Below are 25674 nucleotides of genomic sequence, written 5' to 3' on the forward strand. Positions count from 1 at the left end.
TATAGATTCAGTCATGAGCTTCAGGAAGATAAATCTGCTGCTTCCATCCTCTCACTTAATCAAACAGCTCTGAGGTTTCTTGTAATGTCCAACAAGCTTGTTTGTCAAGTGAAACATGAAAAAGTGAAGCTGGAGTTTGGAAGGCATCTTTTTATCAGATATTTTTCTTCTGTTTGTGATGCTTTGTGCAATATGTTGCTTTTGCACAGTTTTTTTTTCCTTTCTGTGCTGCGATATGATGTCCTCTGTATGCTACGTGCAAGCTCACCGTTTTGGTTCTGTTTGATTTGTGGTGTTTTGTTGGATGCCGTGAAACTGCTGGGAGAGGTTGTGTACAGTTCAGAAGGAGACTGTGTTGCTGAAGGAGCTCCTGGCTTTCAGCGTTCAGTTGTTTGGAAAGGAATTCTGCTTCTCTTTTTAGGAAAATATCAGATGCAAATAGTGGATATCTTCTACCTATGGTCATAACACCAACTCCCACTGAGGTGCTGCCAGCCTCGCTTGTCGGGAATAAGTGGGTGGCGAGGGGAGAAACACAAGGTAGGGAGGAAGCTGACAATTTCTTATACTCAATTGTAAGTTGTTCAGCTTTGCAAATACTTAATTTTCTAGCAAATCTGCACAGTATTTTAGCTTATAATAATGCCGCAGTAAGGCTCTGCTTAAAAATTCTTAACGTTGGCTGTAACTTTTCTAAATACAATCCACTCTTGAAGGTAGAATTGCCACTCTAGAGTGAAACGGGTAAAAGAAAACCTATTCAAATACAGTATGACACACAGTTTCACCTATTGTGTCAGCAAGCCGATAATTACATACGGCTTTTTTTTATTATTTTTTTAAATCTAGCCTTAGGTGTGTCACTGTTTTACTTAAAGAAGAGTCATACTTCTGGCCACAAGCAAATTGTTGCTGCCTAAAAAAAATGCCGAACTCAGCACCTTGCAGCAAAACACATGCTGTTGGCTGTAAGCTGCACTGCCCAGCAGAAACCTCTGCATGCGGGAGCTACCGAATCCCTACAGGAGAAATGCTGCACCGTTCACCAGAGAGGAAGGCTACTACCTCTTTAAATAAATGTATTTTTGGCCCTGCTCTTGGGTCCTGGATCTGGTTTGTCCTCCACAGCCCTTCGCAGCGCTGTTGAACTGGCTGGAGGAGCTCAGATAATGCTGAACTTGAGCGTAAGCAGCCGCTTGCTTAATAGGAGCCCTGGGGCTCGACGGGCAAGGGGGGCACGGCGGCGGAGCGAGCGGCGCGGAGAGCCCGAGTGGTGCACGGTGAAACAACCATCGGCTTCACGTCACAGCCCTCGGCAGGTGGTCGTGTGCCCGCCCGGAGCCTCACGGGAGCGCCAAGATCTCCAACAAGCGTGGGGCAAACTGCGTCTTGCGCCACAACTGCTGCAGGCTGTGGTGCAGCAGTTGCAATTTGAGACAGTGGGCTTCTGATTTTTTTGTTTGTTTTGTTTCTTTTTTTTCTTTTTTTTCTTTTTTTTTTTTTTCACCTGCTTATCTTCACGTATCTTACAAGTCCATATATCTTTGCAGGGAAGGTAATTGGTTGAGCAGGCGCTGTCCTACCACTTGCCAAAAAAGGGAAGTAGTTTTTTTTAAGTAAGCCCTTCCTACGCTGACATGTTCAGTGCTGAAATGTAGGCAGGTGGCATAAATATTTCACTTTTTGCTTGTTAAAAATCACCTTAAAGTGCATAAAAATCATATGTTGTTAATAAAGCTTGGAGCAGTGCTTTGAAAGAAATGCCTCCCACTTTGCTCCTCGCTTTCTCAGGACTATTTGGTGGCAAAGTAGTAAAACTGTCAGAATAGTGATGTGACAACCCGAGGCAACAGCAGGTCACACAGCTACCTTCCTCCTTCCTTCACGGACCTTAACCCCTTGCCTTAAAAAAAGGGATGTGTGTATGTATATGTAGATAGATAAAATATCTACATCTATCTGTACATATGTAGAGAAAGAGGGAGAAAACATGCATTAGAAATATTTACCTCAAAACTTTTAGTTTTTCTTACTGTTCTGCCAATCTTTCCCTGTCCATATGGCAACAAGATGCAGACGGTTGCCTTTTTTTTTTTTTTTTTTTTTTTTTTAAAAAAAAAGAAGTCCAGTTAAACTGGTTTCCAAAACCTTTGCTATCCTATTCAAAGTGCAGGACCCCAAGAAGAAAAAAATTTGGCCAATCCAGGGAGACATCAGCTTTCTTGCAGGATGGCTCTCCTCTGGCTGGCACAGGCCCTGAAGCTGCCGTTCCCATTTCCCCAGTGCTGCTGGATGGAGACTTGTCCTCTCCTGCTCTGCTCTCCCCTTCAGGAGAGGACAAGTGCTGTGCTCTGTTTAGGGGGAGCCCAAAACCTAATTTAAGACCTTGAGACTGCAGGAGATTTGATTTCTGCTCCCTGGGATAGAGGAGGTATCGTCTGTAGAGTGGCAGGTACGCAGCAGGATCTGTCGCAGGCCTAGGCAGTGAATAAAAAGGAAAACCAGCTGCTGCCCTGTCAGGCAATTAGTGTGATTAAATTGTAGCGCGCTATCTTAATTATGAGAAACTATTGCAGAGTCTGCAGAGTCTGAAGGGAGTTTCATTTTAGCTTGTGCAGGACATCAGTAAAGGAGCCGGCCGGGAGGCGCGAGGCAGCCGCAGCGGCCCCGGCTCCGCGTCCCCTGGGGGCTGGGGCTGCCTCCTCCGCGGGAGGCCGAGCGGGGAGGTGCGGCCCGCGGAAGCGGCGCCGCGGGGCACGGGCGTCCGCGCGCGGGGCTCTGCAGCGGCGCTCTGAGCTACGTCTTGTGCCGTGAGGAAATCCCCGGAGGAGCTTCTTGGTTTCGTTTTTTTTGCGTTTTTCTTTCATGTGTTTGAACGTTGCCTCCAGAAGGCAGCTGTGTGCCGCCCGCGTCTTGTGCTCTGTATAATTATTTCCTACAGGGGCATCATATATATATATATATATATATATATATATATATATATATATATATATATTTGTGTGTTTTTGTTGTTTTTTGTTGTTGTTGGGGTTTCTTTTGTTGCAACTCCCCTTCCAAGTGTTTTCAATATTGCACTTTTCAACACGAGTGTGTATATGAAACATCGGTGTATTTCAGGAGTTGAAATGTTTGTATGGTGGTACTCTACCAGCTTTTAAGCTCAACAAAACTTGTACCCATCCAAGTTTATCTTTTACCCTTTCACTCCAAACCTGGCATTGAAGAAACACTCTCAAAGTGCTCAATTTCTGTATAACTCCCAGGTAAAATGAGGAGGTGCCCCCCACGCAGCCCCTCTCCTGGCCCTCAGTGCTTCTGCATGCCCGGGAGCGTTGCCCAAACCTTCGGCCTCAGTGCCGGGCCGGCCTCCCCTTCCCTGACGCCAGAACTCAGGCGCTGCCCTTTTTTGGGCTCAGGAAGCAGGTCCTGGTCTCGTGCCAAGTTGGCAGCGGCTCTGGGAGTTTCTTTCCTGCTTCCCACAGCTCCGGGGTGGTATGCTTGGCTTCATGGGAGCAGCTTCTCGCAGGCTGGCAATGGGCGAAGCCGCCCGCGTCCAGCGCCGGCTCGGCCGAGGGGTCGGCTCTGCGGCAGCAGCGAGGCCTGGTTTCTCCTGCAGCCCTTGGGAGGCCAGGCGTCCCGGCGGCTCTGCGCCCTTGGGCGTTGGGAAAGCTACAGCCCGCACTCGGGACCCGCTCAGGAGGGCCGGGCGGAAAGCAGGAGCTGCCCCCGTCCGCCAGGGCTGCAGCCTGGCTGCCGAGACCCTCGTGTGCCGCCGCTGTCCGCGGAGCCGCTCCGGCGAGGCCATGGGCGAAGCGTCGCCCCGAGGGCGCAGCCGCGCGCCTCGCTCGGCGCGGCCGGCTCCAGGCAGGCGTGGGCCGCGGCCGGCAGGCCGGGACACGTCCCGCAACCAGCCGAGGGAAGAAACACAGATCCCGCTGCCTTTGACATCAACAGCCTCTTTGCGTTAGGAAATCCTGGTGGAGTATCACATAAACTCCCACGACAGAAGCTGCCAGGTGAAGACACCTTAGACGTGTTTCATCCCAGGCATGTTGCTCTCCTGGCTAAGCCATGTGTTAGGGCAGGCTGTGCCTGCCTTGGAAACTACTCAATTAACTGGGAAAAAAAACAGGAAAGCACTTGGATAATTTGAGAATGCTTTTATTAAAAGGCAGAGTATAAAAGCATCATCACAGTTAGATTTATGAATTTAAAGGGAGGGGGAAGATGACCAAATTCCTTTTCTCTCTTCTTTTTTTCTTAGCTTAGTGTGGAGTTAAAGCACCGAGTAACTTGGGTGGCATCACCCAGATATTGTGGTGTTGTGCTGTTCCCTTACATGGGTCTGTCTTACAGAAGAAAAAGAAGAAAAGATCGGAAAGCTTGATTTGATTAAAAGCCAAAACCTTGGCCAGGGACTCTTGTTGTTCTTAGTAACCTGAAACTGGTTTGCAGGCTAGTAAATGAAGCACATTATATTAAATTAAGCAAATTTTAAGTCTGAATACAAAGTGTAAAGAGCAGGCTTTATTTTCTGGTGACAGCCCTTTTTAACCATTTTTGCCATTTGAAAAGACCTATACAACTTTTTAAATCTGAAGACTAAGGGAATTGCTTGTGCTGAAAATACATTATGCAAACTGTGGGGTGGTTTTTTTTTTTTTTTTTTTTTTTTTTTTTTTGGTAAATGGTTGTGCAGGTCTTGCTTTCAGTGAAAATATGGCCATTATGGGAGAAATTAAGGACAGTGGAGAAATGCCACAGTGCTTATGCTGAACCACAGCATGCTGAAGCCGGAGGGCATAGGCTGAGGAAATAATGTGACATACTTTTCCTGTCCTCCTGTCCCCGACTCGCATGTGTACGTGTCACTTTGACCACTGCTGGAGACGAGACGCTGGCTTGGAAGGCTTTAGGCGTGAGCCAGACCAGCTCCTGGGATGTGCTCTGCAGCACTTACCTTGCTCTTCCTCCAGTGCAATCTGGACTTGGAGTTTTCTGCCTTGCTAATTTTGTTCTCTTTCAGGTTTTTGTTTGTTTGTTTTGTTCTGTTTTTTTTTTTCTTTTTTCTTCTCCACAGAAGAAAACAGTGTTGAAAAGTTGCGTAACTCATAAAATAATTTTTGCCTTGCGGTCTGTCTAATCTGAAACCTCAGGCAGAAGTTGGCTTCTTCGTGCTTTCCAGCATGACTTCCAACCACTTCCGTAGTTTTGAATATGTTCTCTTCTATAATTAAAAGATTTGTGGGAGCTTTCCATATCATTAAAACTTTGTACTTCTGAAATGGCCCTTTAAAGTGATTTTTAAGTTTCTCTGTATGCCAGAGAAGCAAATGAGCAGACATCGCATGAAGATGACGTGTTTGACCCAACACTTTTTTGAAACAGCCTTGTTTCAACACTTTGTAAGCTGCTCCCTGTATATTCCTTCATAAATATTCTCTCTTCCAAGCTCTGTCATATGGATTACCTTCCTTTGTCTTATAATCGCATAATATCTTTGTGGCAAGGACAAGAATTGCTCACGCAGTTAATGCTAGGAGAGCATGAACTGCCTTTAGAGCAGTTTTTGTATCTGTTTGATAAAATATTAAATTGGCAGACTTTTAGTCTTCCATGCGGTCTTGCTTTCTGTCTCTGGTTTTTCTGAGATGGGAATAAACTGCAATTACAGAGGCAATATTGCTTGTGCATTTCAGTGAGTTTTAACAACATAGTCTTCTGCACTGTAGGAACCTGACTGCTACTACCCAGGGAAGGTTGATATTATCAGTGTAATTAATATCTTTATGCTCAAGCAAAGCTCTCTCGAATTTACTTTTCAGGCAGTATTTATTTCCTGGTTTGCCTGGAGTCAATAAGTAATGTAATGAAGAGTTTCGGGGTTTGAAAGGAATAATTTTCTGCTTAAATGATTCTCCTGAAGTGATGTTTATTTGTCACTGAGTTAATTGAATGCTGGGGTAGATTTCCAGAGCTGCAGACTGTGTCCTGGGATATATTTTTTCTCTCCAGTTGTGTGGCACATCTTACAAACCTGTTCGGTTGAGGTAAAAGGAGTTGAACTTGCAGGGTTACCTGACTTGGTGCACAAAGAAATGTTTTTGTGCAATCAAGCCTCAGGATCTCCATGTCACCTTTTAAGAAACTACTTTGTGGTACTACTTAAAGTGCCACTCTTTTTTTTGTTGTTGTTTTTTTGTAGGGTTTACATATGTTTTTTCATTTTTGTTACTTACAGGATATTACAGTTCATGTACAAATGAAGCTAAAATTTCTTATTGCTTAACTTTTAGTTTTGCTTAGGTCTTAGTTGAGCCTTGCTGTGAGTTGCTACTGGGTATTTCCAGGTTTTGAGTTTGAACCTCCCATACAGAGATAGCGATTTTGTCCAAGACTAAGTTTTCGACATGAAACCTTGTTATGCAGTTTCATGGATGTGTTCACTTCTTAAATTGCTTTGATACTGTAAGACATTTCCCACTATTCCAGGGTTTTTGTTTATACTCATTTTTTTCTCTTCTCAGTGCGCTGGTCATCGCTGCAGTATTTGATCGCGATGTTAACTGCCGAAGAGCTGCTTCTGTAAGTTGTCACATTCTAACTTGTGCTTGTGTTAGTTTTAAGACCATAATTTGCAGTGTCATATGAATATGTAAATTTATTGTATATAAGCAAAATATTGCCCTGTGAGCAAGAGTGCTTTTTTATATCCTTAAAGGTACGTTATGAATATAGGTTATAAATAATATAATGCACATACACATCTTGATTTGTGGTCACAGTTCAGAATCCACTGTGTTGTTGTCATATTGTACAAGATAAAGTATCCAAGAAAGAGTTATTTAGCAATTTTTAGTGACAGTGCAAAACACAAAATGATCATAGCTAATATACAAACTAGATCTTAATAAAGCCAACAGAATGGAGAATGGTAACTTGTTTGAAATTAACTTTCCTAATATTCTAGTATTTCTTATTCTTTAATGGAACAGTCTGGATTAATCCATGTCTTTCAAGCATGTCTCCAGTTATTTTACAAAACTCTACCATAGAATGGTGGGTTTTTTGTTTTGTTTTTTCTTGTAAGAAAGTGATTATGCAGGAACTGCTGTCTGTTTAATAGAATTGACTCTCCAAAGTCTGTTCCTTTGGGCAGAGTATGTCTCTGGTGTTGAAAATGGAAAAGAAGACTGTTGTTAGGAGAAGGGCCTCTATGGAGGAGAGGTTATAGGAGTTGAGGGCAAGAAAGGACAGTCTTGGAGGATGTAAGTCAGTGGGTTGGAATTCATGCCTGGCTTGGATAGACCTGATAGATTGCACTTTCTTTAATATAATAATAATAAAAAAAGACAAGAGGTAAGTTACATGTTTCTTGAACAGATAAAACAGTTATTTCATGCAAATTAAAAAAAAAGTAACTATATTAATAGCGATTTATAATACACAAACACACGGCTCTTTTCACAAATACTGCTGGTCTCATGTCGCTGTTCCTAATACCAAACTTCCCTCTGAATGCCCCAAAAGAAAGGCACTTGTTCCAGCATGCAAAGTTAATTAACAGCTCTGGGTCTTCCGTTTGGGTGGAGGCTTTGCAAGCTCGTGCCTTTGCAGTTAAGGAGGATTCTGCGTGGTGCCTGGACAGCATCCTTGTTTCTTTTAATCCCCGCTCTGCTCTAGAGCGGGGCTGCTGGAGGGAGCTGCAGGAGCATTGCTAGGGGAGCGGGGCAGCTCCGTGGGTAACCGTAGCGCAGGTCGCTTGGTCCAGATAGGCTAAACCCGGCGCGGGGAGGATGCTCTGGATTGCCAAGTGCTGATACGGCGTGTTCTGTGTGTGACAGACAACTAAGGAATAATAGCAATGCTGTTCCCCTCAAACGAAAGCACCTGAAGTCTGGAAACTATGGAATTGACCATTCTTGGCCAATTCTGTTCACTTGAGAGGAAAATGAAGGGGCCTTGGCTATGTTGAGAAATGTGTGAAGCATTAGCGAGAGCAGCTGGTGAAAAGTGAATGGTTTGTGTGATTATCTACTTATACAGGTTATCATAAGAATCAGTGGTAATGTGGATAAAAAAAATACATTTATAGACAATACCTGTATTTTTTAAAATAAAAATACACTGGTTTTACCATGATTGCCACTGCAAGAGCACTTGCCTTTAGTGATGTTCTACCTGCATTTTGTAGTCTTTATTATGGATCTATGTTTAAACATGCATTAAACATGAAATATCACAGAATCACAGAATGGTTGAGGTTGGAAGGGACCTCTCAAGATCATCTAGCCCAACCTCCCTGCTCCAGCAGGGACACCCAGAGCACAGGGAACAGGGTCACATCCAGGAGAGTTTTGAAGATCTCCAGAGAAGGAGACTGCACAGCCTCTCTGGGCAGCCAGGGCTCTGTCACCCTCATAGTCAAAAAGTTCTTCCTCACATGGAGATGGAACTTCCTGGGTTTCAACTTGTACCCATTACCTTTTGTCCTGTCACTGGCCACCACTGAGAAGAGCCTGGCCCATCCTCCCTACATTGTCCCTCAGGTGCTTACACATATTGATCAGATCTCCTCTCAGTCTTCTCTTCTCTAGGCTAAACAGGCCCAGCTCGCTTAGTCTTTCCTCAAATATGGTGCTAAAACAGATATGTTTAGCAATGTGATGCATAATGCAGATTGCACTTACGTGTTGAAGGTTAGTATAAAATATAGCATTGTTTTCTTCTCAATTTAAATAATGTGCTATCAAGTGTTCTGCAATTTGATTAATTCCAGTCAAATTAGCTTTTCATTACTACATTTTGTTTCAGGATTGGAAAAATTTGAAACAGCTGAGTGGTTTTTTTTTGTTTGATTTTTTTTTTTTTTAGTGGATTGTTATTACTATCTAGAAATTTTTATTTCCTATTTTGGGAAGGAACGCAGGCAAAGAAATATTCTGTGTTTACCAGGTATTACCGCAATTTTAAGTGGTAGTTATTCCCAATCATTACTATGGTTGAACACATGTTTAAACAAACAGCATGTTTTATTAGGTTTTCCATCTATTACAGTATGCAATATGGAGCACAAATGAAACAGAGGCGCAGAGAGATTCCGAACCCCGGGGTCAGGGAGAACAAGCCAGCGCTCCTCTCTTGAAGCTCATTCAGAGGCTGCTTTTGCAACTCTGCCATGAATAATCATTGCAAGGGATAATCGCACGGATAAGTCACCCTGCATTGGTTGGTGGTTTCTAAAAACATGGCTTGGAGAATGATCCAGTGTTTTTAGAATGATCTAGTATATTTTAGCTTGCTGTGGGGACAGCAAAGTATTCAGGTTAGGGAATGACACTGGAATAGCGGAGGCTACCTGGGCAGCTGGGCCCTGGTAGCATTGTGTCCTTGACTTAGAACTTCTCATTTTTTCCATCTCTAGAATGTGCATGATGCAAAAATAGCGATTATAAAAAAACTGAAATACTTAGATCCCTTACAAGCTTGCAGTTCCATTTGTGATATGAAAATATGATTGAAATTGCTAGTGACGTTTTCAGTGAATAAAAATCCTTTTTAAAAAAAAAAAAAAAAGATGAACCTGTGAAGCAGCTAAAAACATAGGCAGCTTTTTTCGTTGAAGGTACTCCTTCACATCCAGGAAAAGTAATTTGCAATGGCAGTGCGTGTGTGGTTTTTTGTTTGTTTTTTTCTTGTTGCTGTTTTTTCCTTTAATTTTGCTGCTGAAGTGCAGGTGAGATGCTTCTCTTCCAGAGCAGTAACATGTTTTAATTGCTAGGGCAGTGGAATGTGCAGTGTCTTTCTGTCTCTCTGTCTTTCTGTCATTGTTGTAACATTCCTCATAAATTTGTCAAAGCTGATTTGTACAAAGAGGCACTAGATGAAGCTCAGAGAGGTTTGTTGTGATTCATGCAAACCTCCCTCAACCTACCTACTCTTAAAAAAAAAAAAAAAAAAAAAAGAAAAGAAAGAAAAATACGTTAAGGAAAATCTTCCTACATAAAAAAAAAATCATATAACTGCTGTACTAGAAAGAACATACTAGGTGCAATAATCTGTGTACAGGAGCGTTTTGGTTCATAGTTGTCTACTGCCCCTTGTATACCAGCACAGACTGATTAATGATATTGCCTCGGAACATTTCAGTTCCGGACCTACATGATAGGTAAAACAAAACTTTGGCTGATTTGAAACCAGAATTACATTATAAGGAATTCTGCTTTGTAATGTAATATATGCTTTGCATCCGTAAGGCACTTGTCTGAGCAGAACATGTTTAGAAGAAACTGCAATGCAGGGATTAATTCATTTTTAAATCCCTTGGATATGAGAACAGGGAGTCTTATGCTTGCCCAAACCCTCTAATGCTGGACAGGGAGGTCTAAGTAGCATGAAATGGGCACCTAAAGCAGCATCTATGCAGGAAGAACTAAAATGATGCAGGTGGCGTGAGAGGAATGCCCTACCAAAGGTGGGTAGAGAGGTGAGAACTGGGGAGAAAATGCTCGGCCCCGACAGCCGGTCCAGAGGCGCCGTGCGGTGCTGCTTGGCGAGGCCACAAGAACTGGGGAGAAAATGCTCGGTCCCCGGAGCCGGTCTGGAGGCGCCGCGGGGCGCTGCAGGGCGAGGCCGCCTCACGCCTCACCCGGGGCGGCTCCACGGCCGCCACAGAGAGGCGGGAGCCCGAGGGCAGCGCTGCAGCGGGGCCGCCCGCGACGCCGAGGGGCTGCGGGAGCCTCTGCCGGGCGTCCTGCAAGGGCCTCGCTGCCGGCGGGAGCTCGACTAGCCCGGGCAAGTCCCCAGGAGCAGCCGTCGCTGCCCTGAGCAGATGCAGCCTCGGAAACGCGTGACGAGGCCGGGGCCGCCTCGGGCCTCGCTCCACCCGTGCGCTGGGAGCGCCGGCTGCATGCGGAGAGGCCGTGGAGCTAACATGCCCTCCCTTCGAACGCGGGGACTGCCGCCAGTGGGCTGGATTTTGTACTTAATACAGGAGCCTTGTCTGTCAAAGCTCCTGTGGCATTTTCTGTAACACAATTAAAATGCAGAGTGCTTTATTAATACTTATTTACATTTGTATATCCTTTGTAGGAAAAAATCCTTTTGGGAGACAGCAATTCCAAGGGCTGGCAGATAATTAAGGGCTGTGGAGTTGATTATAACCTAGGTAGAGATGTTAACCTCATGGCCTTATTAGTTGCATTTGACAGGATTTTGACATTTACTTTATCTAAGGCATAAGAAATCTCCAGTGATTTTGTCCTCAGGTTTTACAACTTCAGCACTTGAATATACTTTCACTTCTTTATCTTTGAATTAAGTATTTCTTCTTAATATTGTTCATCTGATGACTTTATCCACAAAGATTTGAACTTTGATCTGCCACAAGCCAATTAACTTGAAATAAAAGGATGAAGTAAGCTCTCCCAAAATCTCATCTGCGCTTCTGGACATCCCTTGCTGGTGCGAAGCCCCACGTCGCTGCTCAGACACTCGAGCTGCTGCCGTGCGGCTCGAGCTGCCGCCGTGCACCAGGCAGCCCTCAGAGCGCGAGAACGTAGAGAAATAGAAACAAAAAAAAAGCCCCATGGGCTTGTCCTGCTAACAAAGCTTACTTTATTTAAAAAAAGAAAAGCCATGGGTCATTTATATCGTTGTGTGTGTTGAATTCATCATGGGGTGTTTATCAAAAAGCAAACCTGACTCATTTTGGTATGTTTGTTCTCTGTTCCTCAGGCTGCCTTCCAGGAGAATGTCGGGCGACAGGTAGGGTGACTTTCCCGAAGCTTCGTTCATTAGTGGCTTGTAGATGGCTGTAAACGGGCAACACCTGCAATCATTATTAGACATTTGGGCTTCAGAGGAATGGAATAGAAGGATCTACAAATCTTGAAGACCTCTGTCACAGCATATTTATTTTCATTATCTGGAACAGGTTCTTGTGATATAGTTTTCAGAGATGTGAGTTTTACTTCAGCGTACCAGATCAGAAGGATGATGAGCTTTCTAGTAAGGTTAAGTGATCCCAAAAAACAAAATCAGCATGCATAGCAGCCATCAATGCAACTGCAGTGCTCTTAAAACTAGAATGGTGCCATTTTGCTTATTATTTTGCTTTTTTGACTTTCTTGTTTTTAATGGAGGGAGTCTGAACAGCATAAACATGCTGCACAATCCTTGTTGTGGTTTGGGCACATAACAATGAACAAGGCTCAAGAACTGTCAGCCTATTTGGGCTTTGTCTGCTGTATCACAATCCTACTAGCTAATTTTTTTTGAGAAATCTTGTAATTTTGGAGGTGCCAGAGATGTTTGGGAAGTAGTGTGCTTTGCTCCTATGTAACTTAAGAACATGTAAGTAGCTAAAAGTTTTGTATTTCCTATAAAAATTTGACTTGCAACTTTGTAGAATAGCATAGGGTCATGACTCTGATTTCCAAGGACTTTTTTCCTCATTTCTCATCTAAGTTGGTGAAGCTGAGTGTGCAACCTGAAACAAAAATGTGGGAAGAATGGTTCAGTTGTGAACTTGAGTGACAAAGCAGTAGCGGAGTTAACATAATGGCAGAGACACAAACTTTGTGTCTTTGATAAGCAGTTCTTTGGGGGGTGGGGAGGGGTCTTTGTTAAAGCTTAATAAAGCTTCAAGGCTAAAGATGCTGTGTGTGGCCTTTCCTGATGTAATTCCTGAAATTCTCTTGAGTTATGGGCTGGGATTTTATTCCCTTAGAGCTACAGCATAATGTATCCTAAACAAGTGTGTGTATATCTAGATGAAATTAGGCTAATAGCTGAGAAAGGATGCAAGAAGATTAGGAGGAAGAGGGTAGGTGTTTATGGTGACCTGACCTACCTAGGGCTGTGATATGAGAAGCCGAGTGAATTCCTCGCTCAGCCCGTGGTTAGAGCCCTGGAGGGGTTAGTCATCCCCGAGCGACTCGCGCTGGGGCTGTGGTCAAGGCTCTGAATGAAACATCCTCCGTGCTGCCGCCCGAGCTCCGGGCGAGACGGGGCTCCTGGCCGCTCCAGCTCTGCATGGGCTTCATCTAGCAGAAGTTACGGAGCAGTTGGAGCAGTTCGCTGCTAGGTTAGCTCACAACTGCAAATTTCCTTAGTGATTCTGTTTCAACACGATTCAAATCTATTAATGCTGACAGAACACATGATTTTGGCATGAATGTTGTCATGGTAAGGAGGAGTTTGCAGTGAAATACCAAGTAATTGTGTCACAAAAAGCCCAATCTATCTTGGACTTGATTCCTGTAGAAATATGGGGTTACTTGAGGAGCTTCCTTACTGCCTAGGAAAAATGGTTACTTACTCAGCAGATCCACCCTCTGCAGCTCTTTGCCTGGATATAATGTGTTGCAATAGACACCCTTTCTCTGAATTGGAAGGAGCTAAAACAGACTTTCAACTGCTGATGTTAAGTAGGTGGAGAAAGAAGTTGAACTCGCTCCCCGGTGCAGGGCTGCTTCGTCCTGCTGCACGCCGTGCCCTCACCCTGCGAGCCTGTGCTTACGGCCACAAAAAAATAAACTATTGCAGCTCCATGCAAACAAAAACCTTGTAGGAAAGTGCACGCGATTTTTCTTTCATCATAAATCATGATAAATGCACTTAAGACAAAATTTTATAGAATAAGTTTTAGGTGCTTTGCAAGAGTAGACTTAAAGTTTTGTGTCCCCCATCAGCCATGAACTCTGTACTCCTGAAATTCGTTCCAGGGATTTTCCTGTCTCAAGGACATGCACTGTGGCAGTGACATGTGGGGAGACAGCATCAGGCTGGCACACTTACAGCCATGTGATGTATAGCAAGGGCCGTCCAGGAGCTGGAATTCAAAACATAGCTGTGATTTTCCTTGTATACCATAAACATTGTATTTTCTATTTCATTATATATCTTGCTGGTTGGCCACAGATCATGCTTACTTAAATTTTGCTCATGCATGTCTTCCTCCCTAATCAGTGTTTCATTAGGCTTTTGGGGAGTGTGTTTTTTCCACATTTGAGCTATTTTAGAGTTCGTAAAGTAATGCCAGGATAAGCCAGATATATTCTACCTTTCTTTTTGGTTCAGTCAGATTAAAAGCCTTGTTTCCTTGGCCTCCTGGAATTATGCTTCCCTAAATAAGAGTTCCATGGTAGCTGCAGCTTCCCATCTCTTGCAATATCCACTTCTCTCCGAGTATTCAGGTGTAGATCTGCTATTTTTGCACTACTTTATCCTAATGTGGCAGTGGTGGCTGAACTGTAAGCAAATAAATCGTATTATAGTCAGAACCCCTACTTCCACATAGACTTATTGTTTATATATCCTCTGATTTTTTCCTTTTGTAAATGGATACAGTGTCTTTCAGTTGTTTGAAGTTTTCTATTTTACTTAATTTTAACTTGAGGCTATTCTAACTCCATTCCAAAACAGCCATGCTGTGTAATAGTACATTAAATTAGTATTAATCGGTCAACATTCTGAATAAATGGCATTTTATATATATATTATATATACATATATATATATAAAATATATATATAAAAGATGACTACTGGCAATTTTTAGCTGATGATTATTTAGAATGATGATTAATCTTCTAAAGACAGAGACTTTGGAGTAGCAATGTCAGAAGTGATAAGTCTGTAGTATTCAAAATGTCAAGCTTTGTTGGGAACTAAATTTCTTAAGAAAATAAACAATTCCTTAGTTCATTAATAAGTAAATCATAAATTATATGCATAAGTAGAAACAGATAGAAGTAATTAAAGTCCCAGCTCTGTGCATGTGTTGCATTTCTTGGTGCCTCACCTCTTTTTTTACTTCATAAGACTTGCAGTAAATGCTTGTTCCTACACATGGTCTGAAAACGCATTTACATTTATCTGAAATTTCTGAAATATTTTATTCTGTGCATATAAAACCATACATTCTTCAATGTATAGTTGGGTATGGCTTGAGTAGAGTAAAGTAACTGTTGTGCAGTTTATTATCTGCTGCTGTTTATCTGAGTCCTTATCATTGACTCCTAAGTGGAGCAGGGGATTTTGCTGTTTATATATCCTATATTCTATGTATTTCTAATATACTGTTTTACTATAAAATAGAACTGCAACTGTATATTTTTTTCTGAGTTTGTCCAGTGTAGATGATTATCTTCAGTGATGTTGCTTATTCAGAAAATATTTAATGTATGTTTTATAATATTTCCTTCTCGTTTTTTTCCTCCCGTTCTTCCCTACCGTGTCTGTAGGGCACTTTTCCCCATGGCATAGACATCCTCACTGCAGCCGATTATTTTGCTGTGGGTAACAGAGCTAACTGCTACCTTACCATAAGGTGAGTGTCCAAATAGGTGTTTTCGTAAACATGAAGGTCCTCTTTTATGTGCAAAGAAATCTGATTTCTTTTTCCACTTCACTGAAAACATGCTAACAAAAAATGTAGGTTTGTTGTTGTTGGTTTTGAGTAGGGGAAAGGTTGATTTCTGCATCAAACTGCTGGTTCAGCCGTGGTGCAGTGTGACCGTGGGGTTCCTCAGCCATGTGCTCGTGGCCTGGTGCTTCACGGATGTAGTGAAAGTGCAGGGAGCGACCAGGAGGCAGCACTCGTGGGTGGCGCGGAGCTGTCCGGGCTTGTCAAGATTAGCCAAGAGCCGGGGATACTGAAGGGATGCAGCAAAAAGGCAAGGGTGGTAGGATGGATTGACTCTTAAGGGGGTAGAATATAAACGAATGCCTATTTAAAGAAATACTTTGCTCTCGTTGAATATGCTGTTGAATTTGTTGCCTGAGCATAGACTCTCAACATGAATGCTCATATTTTTCATAGATAGCTCAGTGAAAATCTGACCATGATATGGAGCAAGAGGTTTGAGGGAAAAACAGAAACCCCAAAGAACCAGAATAAAAACTGTGGAGCGTTGAGAGAATTTAATGGGCAATAGCGAGAGCAGTGATGTGTTCTGGACTGACCCTGCGTCCTGTGCTGGCAGCCACCAGAACGCGGGGTGCTCGGGGCGAGCCGAGCGCGCCGGGGCTGCACGAGCCCCAGGACGCACTTCCTCCTGCGCTGAGGAAGACGGCCAGGGGCTGGGCACACCGAGGGCACCCCAGGAGTCTGGCCTCTCTCTGTAGTCAGCGCAGAGACAGGCACCTCCAGGAGCTGAGTCAGCCCCGTCTAAGATGGGTGAGATAAACTGCCCTCTGGAGTTGGGTGTTGCTTTTGGAAACCGAAAGGTTACAAAGGTTCAAAACGATCAGACTCCAGGGAGAGCAGAAATAGCAACCAGGGTCAGTCTGGGCTCCAACAGCAGCCTCCTAACTTCCCAGTTTTCTGAGAGGGTTTTCACTGCAGTCCTCTCTCCCCTCCTTTTTCTTTTCTTTCTTTCTTTTTTTTTTATTAGTCCTCCATGTGAACCCTTTGGGGCATAATCCCGTCCTCCCTCCCCGTTCCAGCCCCGCTCTCCCTCCGCGTGGGCCGGCAGGATGGCTGGGAGCACCGCTCCGCTGCAGCAGGGCCGCTGCGAAGGACGGCGGGAAACTCTGGCCATTTGTACCAGTGGAAAATAGAAAATGCTCAGAATTGACACGAATGGCTTTTTGCTGTTTTTAATTTTGGTTTGGAGGTTAAGTGTGTTCTCATTCTTGAGAGCTGAAGTTTTATTTTTATCAAATTCTTGCTTTCACCTATTACTCCTGTTGTTCCAATTTCCAGAGTTCATGTAGGAATATTAGTTAAAGAAGAAAATAATTAATTTGTTAAATCTTTATCAAGAATTTATCCAGTTAATAGTGTGATTCCTTGAAACCATATTCAGTGTTATTTGTCAGACTCTTCTTTGTGATGTATTTGTCATTCACTACATTGCTTTTAAAAATCTTCCTCTTTGCTCTCTGGCACAGTGTAATTATTTGGGTCAATACTTAATTATTTCCTTATTTTTGTCTGAGCAGCATCAAAGCAGAAGAGCATAAGCTTGTATTTGGCTGCACAGAGAGCTTTCACCATTGGGATGTGGTAGGAGGAATGGGCCGTTTGGATAGGAATGCCTTGAGGCACTATAATTGCTGATGTAGTTTGAAAAAAAAAAAAAAAAAAAAGCTTTGTGAGCTTCCTAGTCCGGATGTGACTACCCAAAGAGCAGGGGCTCTGTGTCCCCTACCCCATCCCAGTCAAACAGTGCAGGACACTTGGTGGCCAGCACGAGGACACTGCAGGAGTGGAGGCTATGGAGGTACCAATGTCTGCGCTGGTAGCTCCCCCTGAGTGCTAGAGACTCGATAATTGTGCATCAATGTGCCTTTAAAGAAGCAGATTTTACACACACACACACACACATATATTCCCTTCCTCCCTCCACCCAAGAAATCATCTGGATATTGCCACAATCCAAAATTCTTAAGTGGTGTTAGAAATCGTTTTTGGATTGTTCTCATTATAATATCTTGGTATCGGTAGCTTATATCCTTCCAGATATTTTGATGGATGCCTTTCACGACGGCTTTCCATGCTTTTGAAGTACATTCTTTGGACATTCTTTGGAAAATTGAGCTCAAACATCTTAATCTATTCTGAGGATGAAAATAGAGGAAACCTCTTTTGTATGAACTGTGAATAAGGAGACTGTCAGGACTCTTGGGTAGGATAAAAGTAAGATTAAGGAAGAAGCTTCTTGATCTAAACAGGGAGGTGGACAAGAATCTCAGCAGAAGGGCTGTCAAGAGGGCTATTCATGTATGAAACACGCAGCAGCGTTGTTTGCAAACACCCATCGTTATGTTTGCAAATGTAATCACTGAAAAGATCCAAAAAGGTGAAATTGAGGTAATGCACGTGGCCTTAGTTTCCTCCCTTTGTCTGCGTCAACTTGCTGCCAACACGTGCTAGCCACTGGCTACCTCACTGAGAATATTTTGTGCTGAGAATATGAAATGAATGGAAAAGGCACCGTGCCCTTGGCTTCCCGCAGCCGCCTGGCGAGCCGTCCGGTGGTGGGGTGGCCCCGCTGCTGGTGCAGGTGGCCGGCCCAGGGCTTCTGCTGGTCCCTCACTCCGAGGGCTTGGCTTGGCGGCTTCAATGTGGTTGTCATAAAGGGCTTTTGTAAATATTTGATTTTTCCAAATAACAAATTGAAAACCCATTTTCAGTTTTGGAAAGTCCTTTGAGACACATGCCCATAACTTAATTTTTCCATGTACAGTGAATTACCCTAATAGCACGTTTCTTTAGTCCAAAATAATTACGTACGTGAATATAACACTTCCACATTTCTCTAGAATTTAGCAATAGGAATTGATTATTTAAAGTGTTTTTGCTCTTGTTGTCCGTGTTTTTGTGTATGTAGTAATTTTTATAGAGAAACTGCAAGTTTTCCAAAGCTGATTTAAATCTTCATAACAAATGTAAAATGTTTTGTGCTGTATCCTGAGTCAGCTGCATCTCACTTGGTAGAAGGTATTTTTGTTGCTTTAAAAACAAGAGGATTGAAATGATCACAGTGGCTTGTGTTAAATGCAGAGATGTTGGTCCTGTTCTCCCTTCCGTTCTCTCACATGGCTGTGTCTTCCTCAGTGTGTATATTGCTGGTTTTCCTGAGTATGCGCAACCAATGATTGACCATTTAGTTAACATGAAGATTAACCACTGGGATAGGTAAGATGATGCAGTCTAATTATATTAATATCTAGGAATTTACTGTTTTGTATGCAATACTTTCCTTGATTTATTTGTGTGTGTTTTGCTTAAAAAAAAAAGTTCTAGTGTATTTTTGTCACTGTAGCAACTAAAGGTATTACTCTGGCAGAGCAGCTAGATGAACACTACTTAGGTATGTTGTTCTTGGACACTTAACTCATGGGCAATTTTAGAATGATATCACCTTATGACTATGTTTGGAGTAATTTTCTTAAATTTGGGATGACTATTTTCCACAAAAGATAACAGTTTAAAATGCATTAGTGTAATAGAAAAGGAGTAATATTTAATATGGAGGAAACTGGACAAGTAGTAGCTGATGCCACTTCGTTTGTGAATTTCTGATGACCTCAATCTTTTGAGAGATTAACAAAACCACGTTTATATACTACCTAGCATATGTGAAGGGTAAACATCATCACCATATAATTATCATAATTAAAGTGGATTTCATGCATGGAGATAGAGCTTACTCATATTCAGCATTCATGAAGATTAAAATGTGCACCTATAACACCAGTGAGATTGTATCAATGCTGATAATAGTTTGCATCACGAGAAATAATAACAGTTTACTGTGGTGTCCCTGCCAGTGCATAGGATGAGCCCTCGGGTTCTACCGTCCCCACTTGTGTTTTTCTTTGTCTCTTTCAGCAATATGTTCTGTTCCTATAGCCAAAAGCTACTTGTAGGCTGCTTGCTCTGCTCCTCGATTTGGTTGGCTTTTTTGCCAGGAAGAAGAGCAGAGAATGCTGTGTTCTTTCATAGTACTGGGGTCTTGGTTCTCACTCTGGACAGCAGTCCCTTCCCCATGTTATATTTTTAATGCATTAGTTCCACTATAATTCTACAGTTGCTAAAATGGTTTTGCCATTTGCAGCGTTATTCGAGAACTTGCAGCCAAAGCTCTACACAACCTCACGCCACGGGCTCCTGAGTACATGGCCCATGTGGGTAAGTGCAATAACCCGTCCTGCCGAGCCAGCCCTGTCAGGATTCTGACTTCTGCTACCCAGGTGTTTCAGGAAGGAAGGCACCAACATGCACTGGGGCTTGATTAAAACATAAGACTTCCCCCCCAACCTCATACAGCACAGCACCGTGGCTGTTTTTAACATTTTTTTTATTGTATGCAGTACGATAAACATAATACCACATACATTTCTCTGAAGGCCTGGTAGATGTCTTGCTGCACTGGATCCTATCAATGGAGATAAGAATAATTGGGTGCCTTCCTGTTGCAACAGTTCAGTGATGCTAGTTCTCAAATTCCTGCCTTTGTTGGGTTGATGTGACGTTCATGTGGCCATGGTGGAGAGGGATAATCTGTTTCGTCTCATCCACTCTGACACCTTCAGAATTCCTTTCTGGCTGTTCTGTGGTAATCGAATTCCGATCCCTTCTTGTCCCACTCAGCTAGGAAGGTGGCACTTTCCATGGAAGTGCCTACTGGCCTCATTTCCCTGCTGCTCAGTCAAACCAGTGCTTAGCAAGCACTATTAGCAAGCTGCTAGCAAGCCTGCTATTTTATTTACTCCATACTGGGAACTGAGGAGAACAAAACCAAAAATCCTGCTTTGGTTTAGTATGCTTTGACAGGATTTGCTTGTATTTTTAAATGGGTTTTGATGGCCTAGATATATTTCTGCTTTACATCCTTCTAAAGTAACACTGAGAAAGTTGACTTTCTAGAAATGGTTTTACCAGGCAGACATCATGTGCAGCTGTCATTTGTCAGTAGCTTTTGTTTTAAAAAAACAACTATTCTTTTTCAGTTTTGCCAAGACTTCTTCCTTTATCAGTGGGCACGGATCTGCACACACGCCATGGGGCAATTCTTGCCTGTGCTGAGATCACCCAGGCACTGTGTAAACTAGCAGAAGAGAATAACAGGTATAAGTGCATTATCTCAATTATGCATTTTCCTTCCGTGTGTGATCTATTGAAAGCTTCTTTAATATAATTACAGAAATCTCCATTTTCCTGGAGAAATTCTTTCCCTTTGAATTGTTGTTTGGTTTTGATCAGTAATGTCAGTGCTTCCAGTTTTACTGGGTAACGTTGCAGACTTGAGATCTAAACTGAAATAACCAGGAAGGGGAGGTCGGTTGTTGCCGCACTGGGATGGACTTTCTCGGCAGGGGACAGTGTTTCTGCAGCGGTTCCTTCTGCAGCTCCTCAAGCTGGACTGACACATTTATTACTGTTGAGTCCTGCTGCAGAGATAATATGCATATGTATTTGTGTGTATAAATGCATATGTATATGTGGGTGTGTTCATGTATATATAGATATATTTTTGTATGTATATACAAAATTATTATGCTTTGGTAGTGTATTCTGAGTGACAAAACTATTGAGAGAGACCTCTGCTTATGTTCCAGTTAAAGTAGTAAGTTTACTTCTTTGTTTACCTCTTGCTCCTTGTGAGTGATCCTGATATCTGTGAAAAATGGTGAAAAACTAGTACTAAATCAGAATTTAGAGGTCAGGTTAGCAGTAGAATTTCATGCTAGCTTGACATGTGTAGGAGTGAATAGCTGTTTAGGGGCAAGGCAGTGGAAAACAAGATCCTAGATTGCAACCTTCACTGACAGTAAACAAACAGTTCAGTAGGATTCACATATATATTTGCATACATATATATGTACACATAAAGACATATATATGTATATATGCACATACTAAACAAATCTGTTTTAAAAATCTGGCTTAACTGGTCATTTTTCTTCTAAAGCTTTTCTTCTACTCCCGGAATAACCTTTTTGTTTTACTTTGGAAACCATTTTAATGCAGTTGCACAAAAATTCTGAAATGGTCACATTTAATTTAGTCTTGTCATTTCTTGTGCAAGTTAAGCATATGGAAGTGAGCTCAAATAATAGATATCAAAGTCTAGTTGCTGTTACGTTTTCTGAACTTTTCAAAGTTAAATATTGCATATCTCTTGAGAATAATCTGGAGTGAAATAGCTGCTGTTCTGTTTGAAAATACAATAAAGTCATGGAGGAAGAACTATCTGTAGGAACTGTAGAAAATGATTAGGAAACTGGTCTTCCAAACTCTGCATACCTTTACAGATCTGTCACACACTACTTGAGCGACACAGCCCTGGAGGGACTTAAACAAATCCACCAAGAGGTTGGTATGCAGCGCAGTGCAGCATGTAGGCTGCCCTGCTGTGTTTTCCCGTGCCTTTACGCTGAGCAGTTGCTGTTTTCCCTTTCGCTCCCCCAGCGCCAGAGCGGCCGCTGCTGTGACCAGGGTGGTGACACGGGCCTGGCCGCCCGCCCTGCTCCGCGGTTGTGTTTGTGCCTCTCCTCTCTCCTGCTGCCTTCCCAGCTATGCCACTTTCTCTGATGCTGTCGCTTACACTTCTGAAATACTCTGTGTGCTTTTCCTCTTTTTTTTTTTTTTTCCTTCCCTTTTTCCATCTTTTCTGCACATGCATACGCATGTTGTGGCTGTATGGATAAATGTGTGGCTGTTATCTTAAGGTAACCAAGCCCAAGTGAGAGCTTCTGAGGAGTGGAGAGCTCCTACAGTCTTTTTTACTTATTTATTTATTTTCTTAAAGCATGATCGTGTTGCTAAATCCTTGCATCCTAATTACCTGTTTATAAAGCTTTAATTTCCTACTCTTGTTTGGATAAGTGTATTTTCTTTATCTCTAGGCAAGACTGATGGAGTCTTGTGTTGTTCTTATTGACATAAAAATGCCTCTACAGAGATAATTTTGCCTGACTTCTCTGCCTAATCAAATAATATTTATTTATTTATTAGCTCCTATTTCTTCACCACATCAAATAGATGTTACATCTGTGTTGAGACTCTTGCTCATTTTCTGTAGTACCTGTTGTCCCTCCATCCCATTTTGGTTGCTAATGCTCCTTTATTCACCCACTGTGTTTCCAAGGACGTTCATTCTCACTTAATTCTCTGTGCAGGTAAAAAATGCTGTTACAGGCTGAATGAGTCTTTGTCCTTTGTCCTTGATTATTTTTTTTTCTATGTTATGATGCCCAAAAGTGACTCTAATTTCTTATACTCTCATCCAGTTTATACTGTTCTCTCTTCTTAGTTAATTTACAAATTTTTGATGTAAATTCTTTTTTTAGAAAAATCTTTTTGCAGTGATTATTATAGAAAAGTCCTATCATCTCTGATTTTGGAGATGATATACCATAATGTTGAAATTTTTTTTTGCTAACTGATTTCCAATTTTCAACTAATGAAGTGTATTATGTTTTAAAAAGGGCCAATTAGGGAAACCAAATGTATTTTAAAAAGCAAAACTAGCTTTTGGTGACCATGAAGGCTTCGGAATAACAAAAATGTCTCGTTTATGAATGTATTGCACTGTGTTATATGAATGCATGCTTTGAGTATAAAGTTCAAATGGATATATAGCATTTTTATATTCAAGTAAATGATTCACAGAATAGCATACTTCAAAAAAAAAAAGCTTTCTCCTTTGAGAAATCTTACTATTTTAAAAATAATCCTTTTTGTTGAAGCAGAAAGTATAGCACACAGTATATAGCCATTGCATGTGAGGAGGGGAAGCAAAAAAAATCTTTTCAGCAAAACTTGGCTAATTTTATTTTTTCTTTGTTTGTTTCTTTTGTTTTTATAGCTTTCCAGCCGTCAGTTGTACAGGTAAGGAAACAAACTCAAGAAATCCTTTCCCTATATAAAGCATTGCCTAGAAATAAGCACGTTTCATCACATGGCATCCCTTTAGTCTTGCCCACCTAGTACCAAAGCTAACATTGCCTCGTAGTGGCCGGGGGGTTTGGAGCGTGGGACGAGCAGGTGTGTTGGGTTAATGAGCAAGTGGCCAGGAGTGCTCCCAATGTTGTGACAGAGACTGCTAGAGAAAGGGGCGAATGTGAAATGCAGTGTGTGCACTAATGCACAGCCTGAGTAACAGGTAATTGCTCAGAAGGGCATTTCTTCCCCTTTATTTGCTTGTCCTGTAGTCATCGTGTGGTTCAGATCAGTCTGCGGAACTGATCTGTAACTAATAAATTAATATGTCCAAAAATCAAAAAAAAATGAGAGGAAAAAGAAAGAAAGAGAGAGAGCTTCTAGTTAAGTTATTTAATTACTTTCTTCATCCTTTGTAGTGATTAGTCCAGCAGTATTGCAAGTAGCTCAGTAGAGTTTTCCAATTCTTAAGCCAAGGAAAATGTAAATGAGCTTTCCCCAAGTTGTTATTTGTTTCCTATTTATTGAAGCTTCCAGGAAATAAAGGGAGCTTGCCTTAAGTAACTGTTAACTTAATGGGAATTAGAACTGGTATGTGACTTCAGGGTTTGTTCCTAGATTTAAGGAAATCAAAGCATAATGAATGACCCCTATTCCGAAACAACTATTCATGTGTACGAGTGTTTTTCCCTCTGATTAACCAACTCTTCGGTCTTCTGAGCCATTCTGTAGTTGACTTCTCTGCACATTGCATAGCAGAAGACAATACAACCTTTCATGTCGTGTGTGTGTGCGTGTGTAACTTTTAATTAAATTTTTAATTTTTAATGTGAATTTTTTTATATCCTGAAACCTTCTGAAAAAAAAGTGGGGGGATTTCAAGGGTGGTAACCTGCTGATGTGGAACTTTGCTTTGGAAGTTAGCTTCTGCTGGCGTATAGTTTTAATGCTGATACTGTATATTAGTGTCTTTGTGGGTGGCTGTCTTGGCTCCCATAAATTCTTTAATGTCAGGGTGGAGCTTGGGTGTAATTTGTTTTTGTCATAATGTGCACTTCTTGCACTTAATGGTATTTATAAGATGCCTACAGAAATGTTTTCATCCTAGATAAGACTTCTAATTCAACTCCAAGCAAAACTGATTCACTGCTGTTTACTCTAATACTCAGGCTGAGACAGAGATGTCAACCGGAATCCATATTTTAAAATATTGGTATGCATAAGATATTTTAAAATTGGACTAGAAAAATAAACTAGGCTATAAAAACAAGCTTGCAATTTGAGTGTTGCTGGGCAAGCACTTAGTGAAACAAGCCAAACTTGTTTCATGATGAGTAATTATTGCACATAATATTCCAAAGATTTCCATTTGAGAAATTGCTACCGGGAATTTTCAGTGTAACAACAGCTTATAGGAGTGTTGAAAAGCTGCATGTTGAATTTGTCTTTCTAAATCGGTGAAATAAAAAGGCTTCTGGCCACGTATCTCAAAGGTTTGTTAGGCATTTTGCTTTCACTTCTGGCAATAAAATAGCTATCTTTTCCTGCACCAAATGGATTTTAATGTTTTGAACTACCTCTTCTCATAAATGGCTTGGTTTCCTGAAAGGAAATTGGAACTAAAGTATAAAAATTCTCTCTTTTTTAAGTTGTAATTTGTGAATTTTAACCTGTAAAAATGGCCTGTGAACTCCTTAGTTACGACACCTCTAGGAATTCTTTAAATGTGCATCAAATCCAAAGAGCAAAGCCCTAGTGCTGTACTGGAGCCCTTCGTTGAACTGGGTGCCCTGTGCAGCAGCTGCTGTGCCTGTGTGTGCAGCCGGGGTGGTGGCCGCGACGCTGCTGCGGGCACCGCGTGCTCCCGGCGTTCGCGGCGCTCCCGGAGCTCCGGGCGCGTTTGCAGCCTCGCCGGGCGCCGGAGCGCCTGCCCTCTGCTCCGGGAGCAGCCCCGGCAGGTCGGCCGCCTGCTGCCTTCCCGGGCAGGGGCTTTTCCGGGTTTACCCGAGTGTGCCGAGAAAGGAGGAGGCAGGTCCGGGCACATCCCGGCTCCGCTTCCTTCCAGGAGTTCGGATTCGGGCACATTTGACAACTGGTTTGTCTTGAGGAGCTGGTTTGTTAAACCATTTGCATGTGCACTTGCAGCTGAATTCGTAATACAGGCCTCATTTCTCGGGATTAAATGGCCACTAATTACGGTATGTCAGTGAAACTGTGCCCCTCACACAGCTCATTTGCCCACTGTGCATAGAGTTTCACAGAATTACAAAA

General features: G+C 42.3%; 1 protein-coding gene across 1 annotated transcript in view; it reads left to right on the forward strand.

The window, feature by feature from the left end:
* TBCD (tubulin folding cofactor D) overlaps positions 1–25674 on the forward strand; it is a 111324-nt gene that overhangs the window by 52916 nt on the left and 32734 nt on the right. The window contains exons 15-22 of the mRNA XM_088523440.1: positions 6531–6588; positions 11740–11769; positions 15251–15336; positions 18571–18651; positions 19574–19647; positions 20469–20586; positions 21774–21834; positions 23330–23352. Coding sequence (XP_088379566.1) covers positions 6531–6588; positions 11740–11769; positions 15251–15336; positions 18571–18651; positions 19574–19647; positions 20469–20586; positions 21774–21834; positions 23330–23352 — 531 coding nt within the window. The remainder of the gene's footprint in view (positions 1–6530; positions 6589–11739; positions 11770–15250; positions 15337–18570; positions 18652–19573; positions 19648–20468; positions 20587–21773; positions 21835–23329; positions 23353–25674) is intronic.

The sequence above is a fragment of the Tinamus guttatus genome, unplaced genomic scaffold (assembly GCF_059628265.1).
Source record: "Tinamus guttatus ecotype Peru unplaced genomic scaffold, ASM5962826v1 Tinamus_guttatus_pri_ptg000188l, whole genome shotgun sequence".
Classification (NCBI taxonomy): domain Eukaryota; kingdom Metazoa; phylum Chordata; class Aves; order Tinamiformes; family Tinamidae; genus Tinamus; species Tinamus guttatus.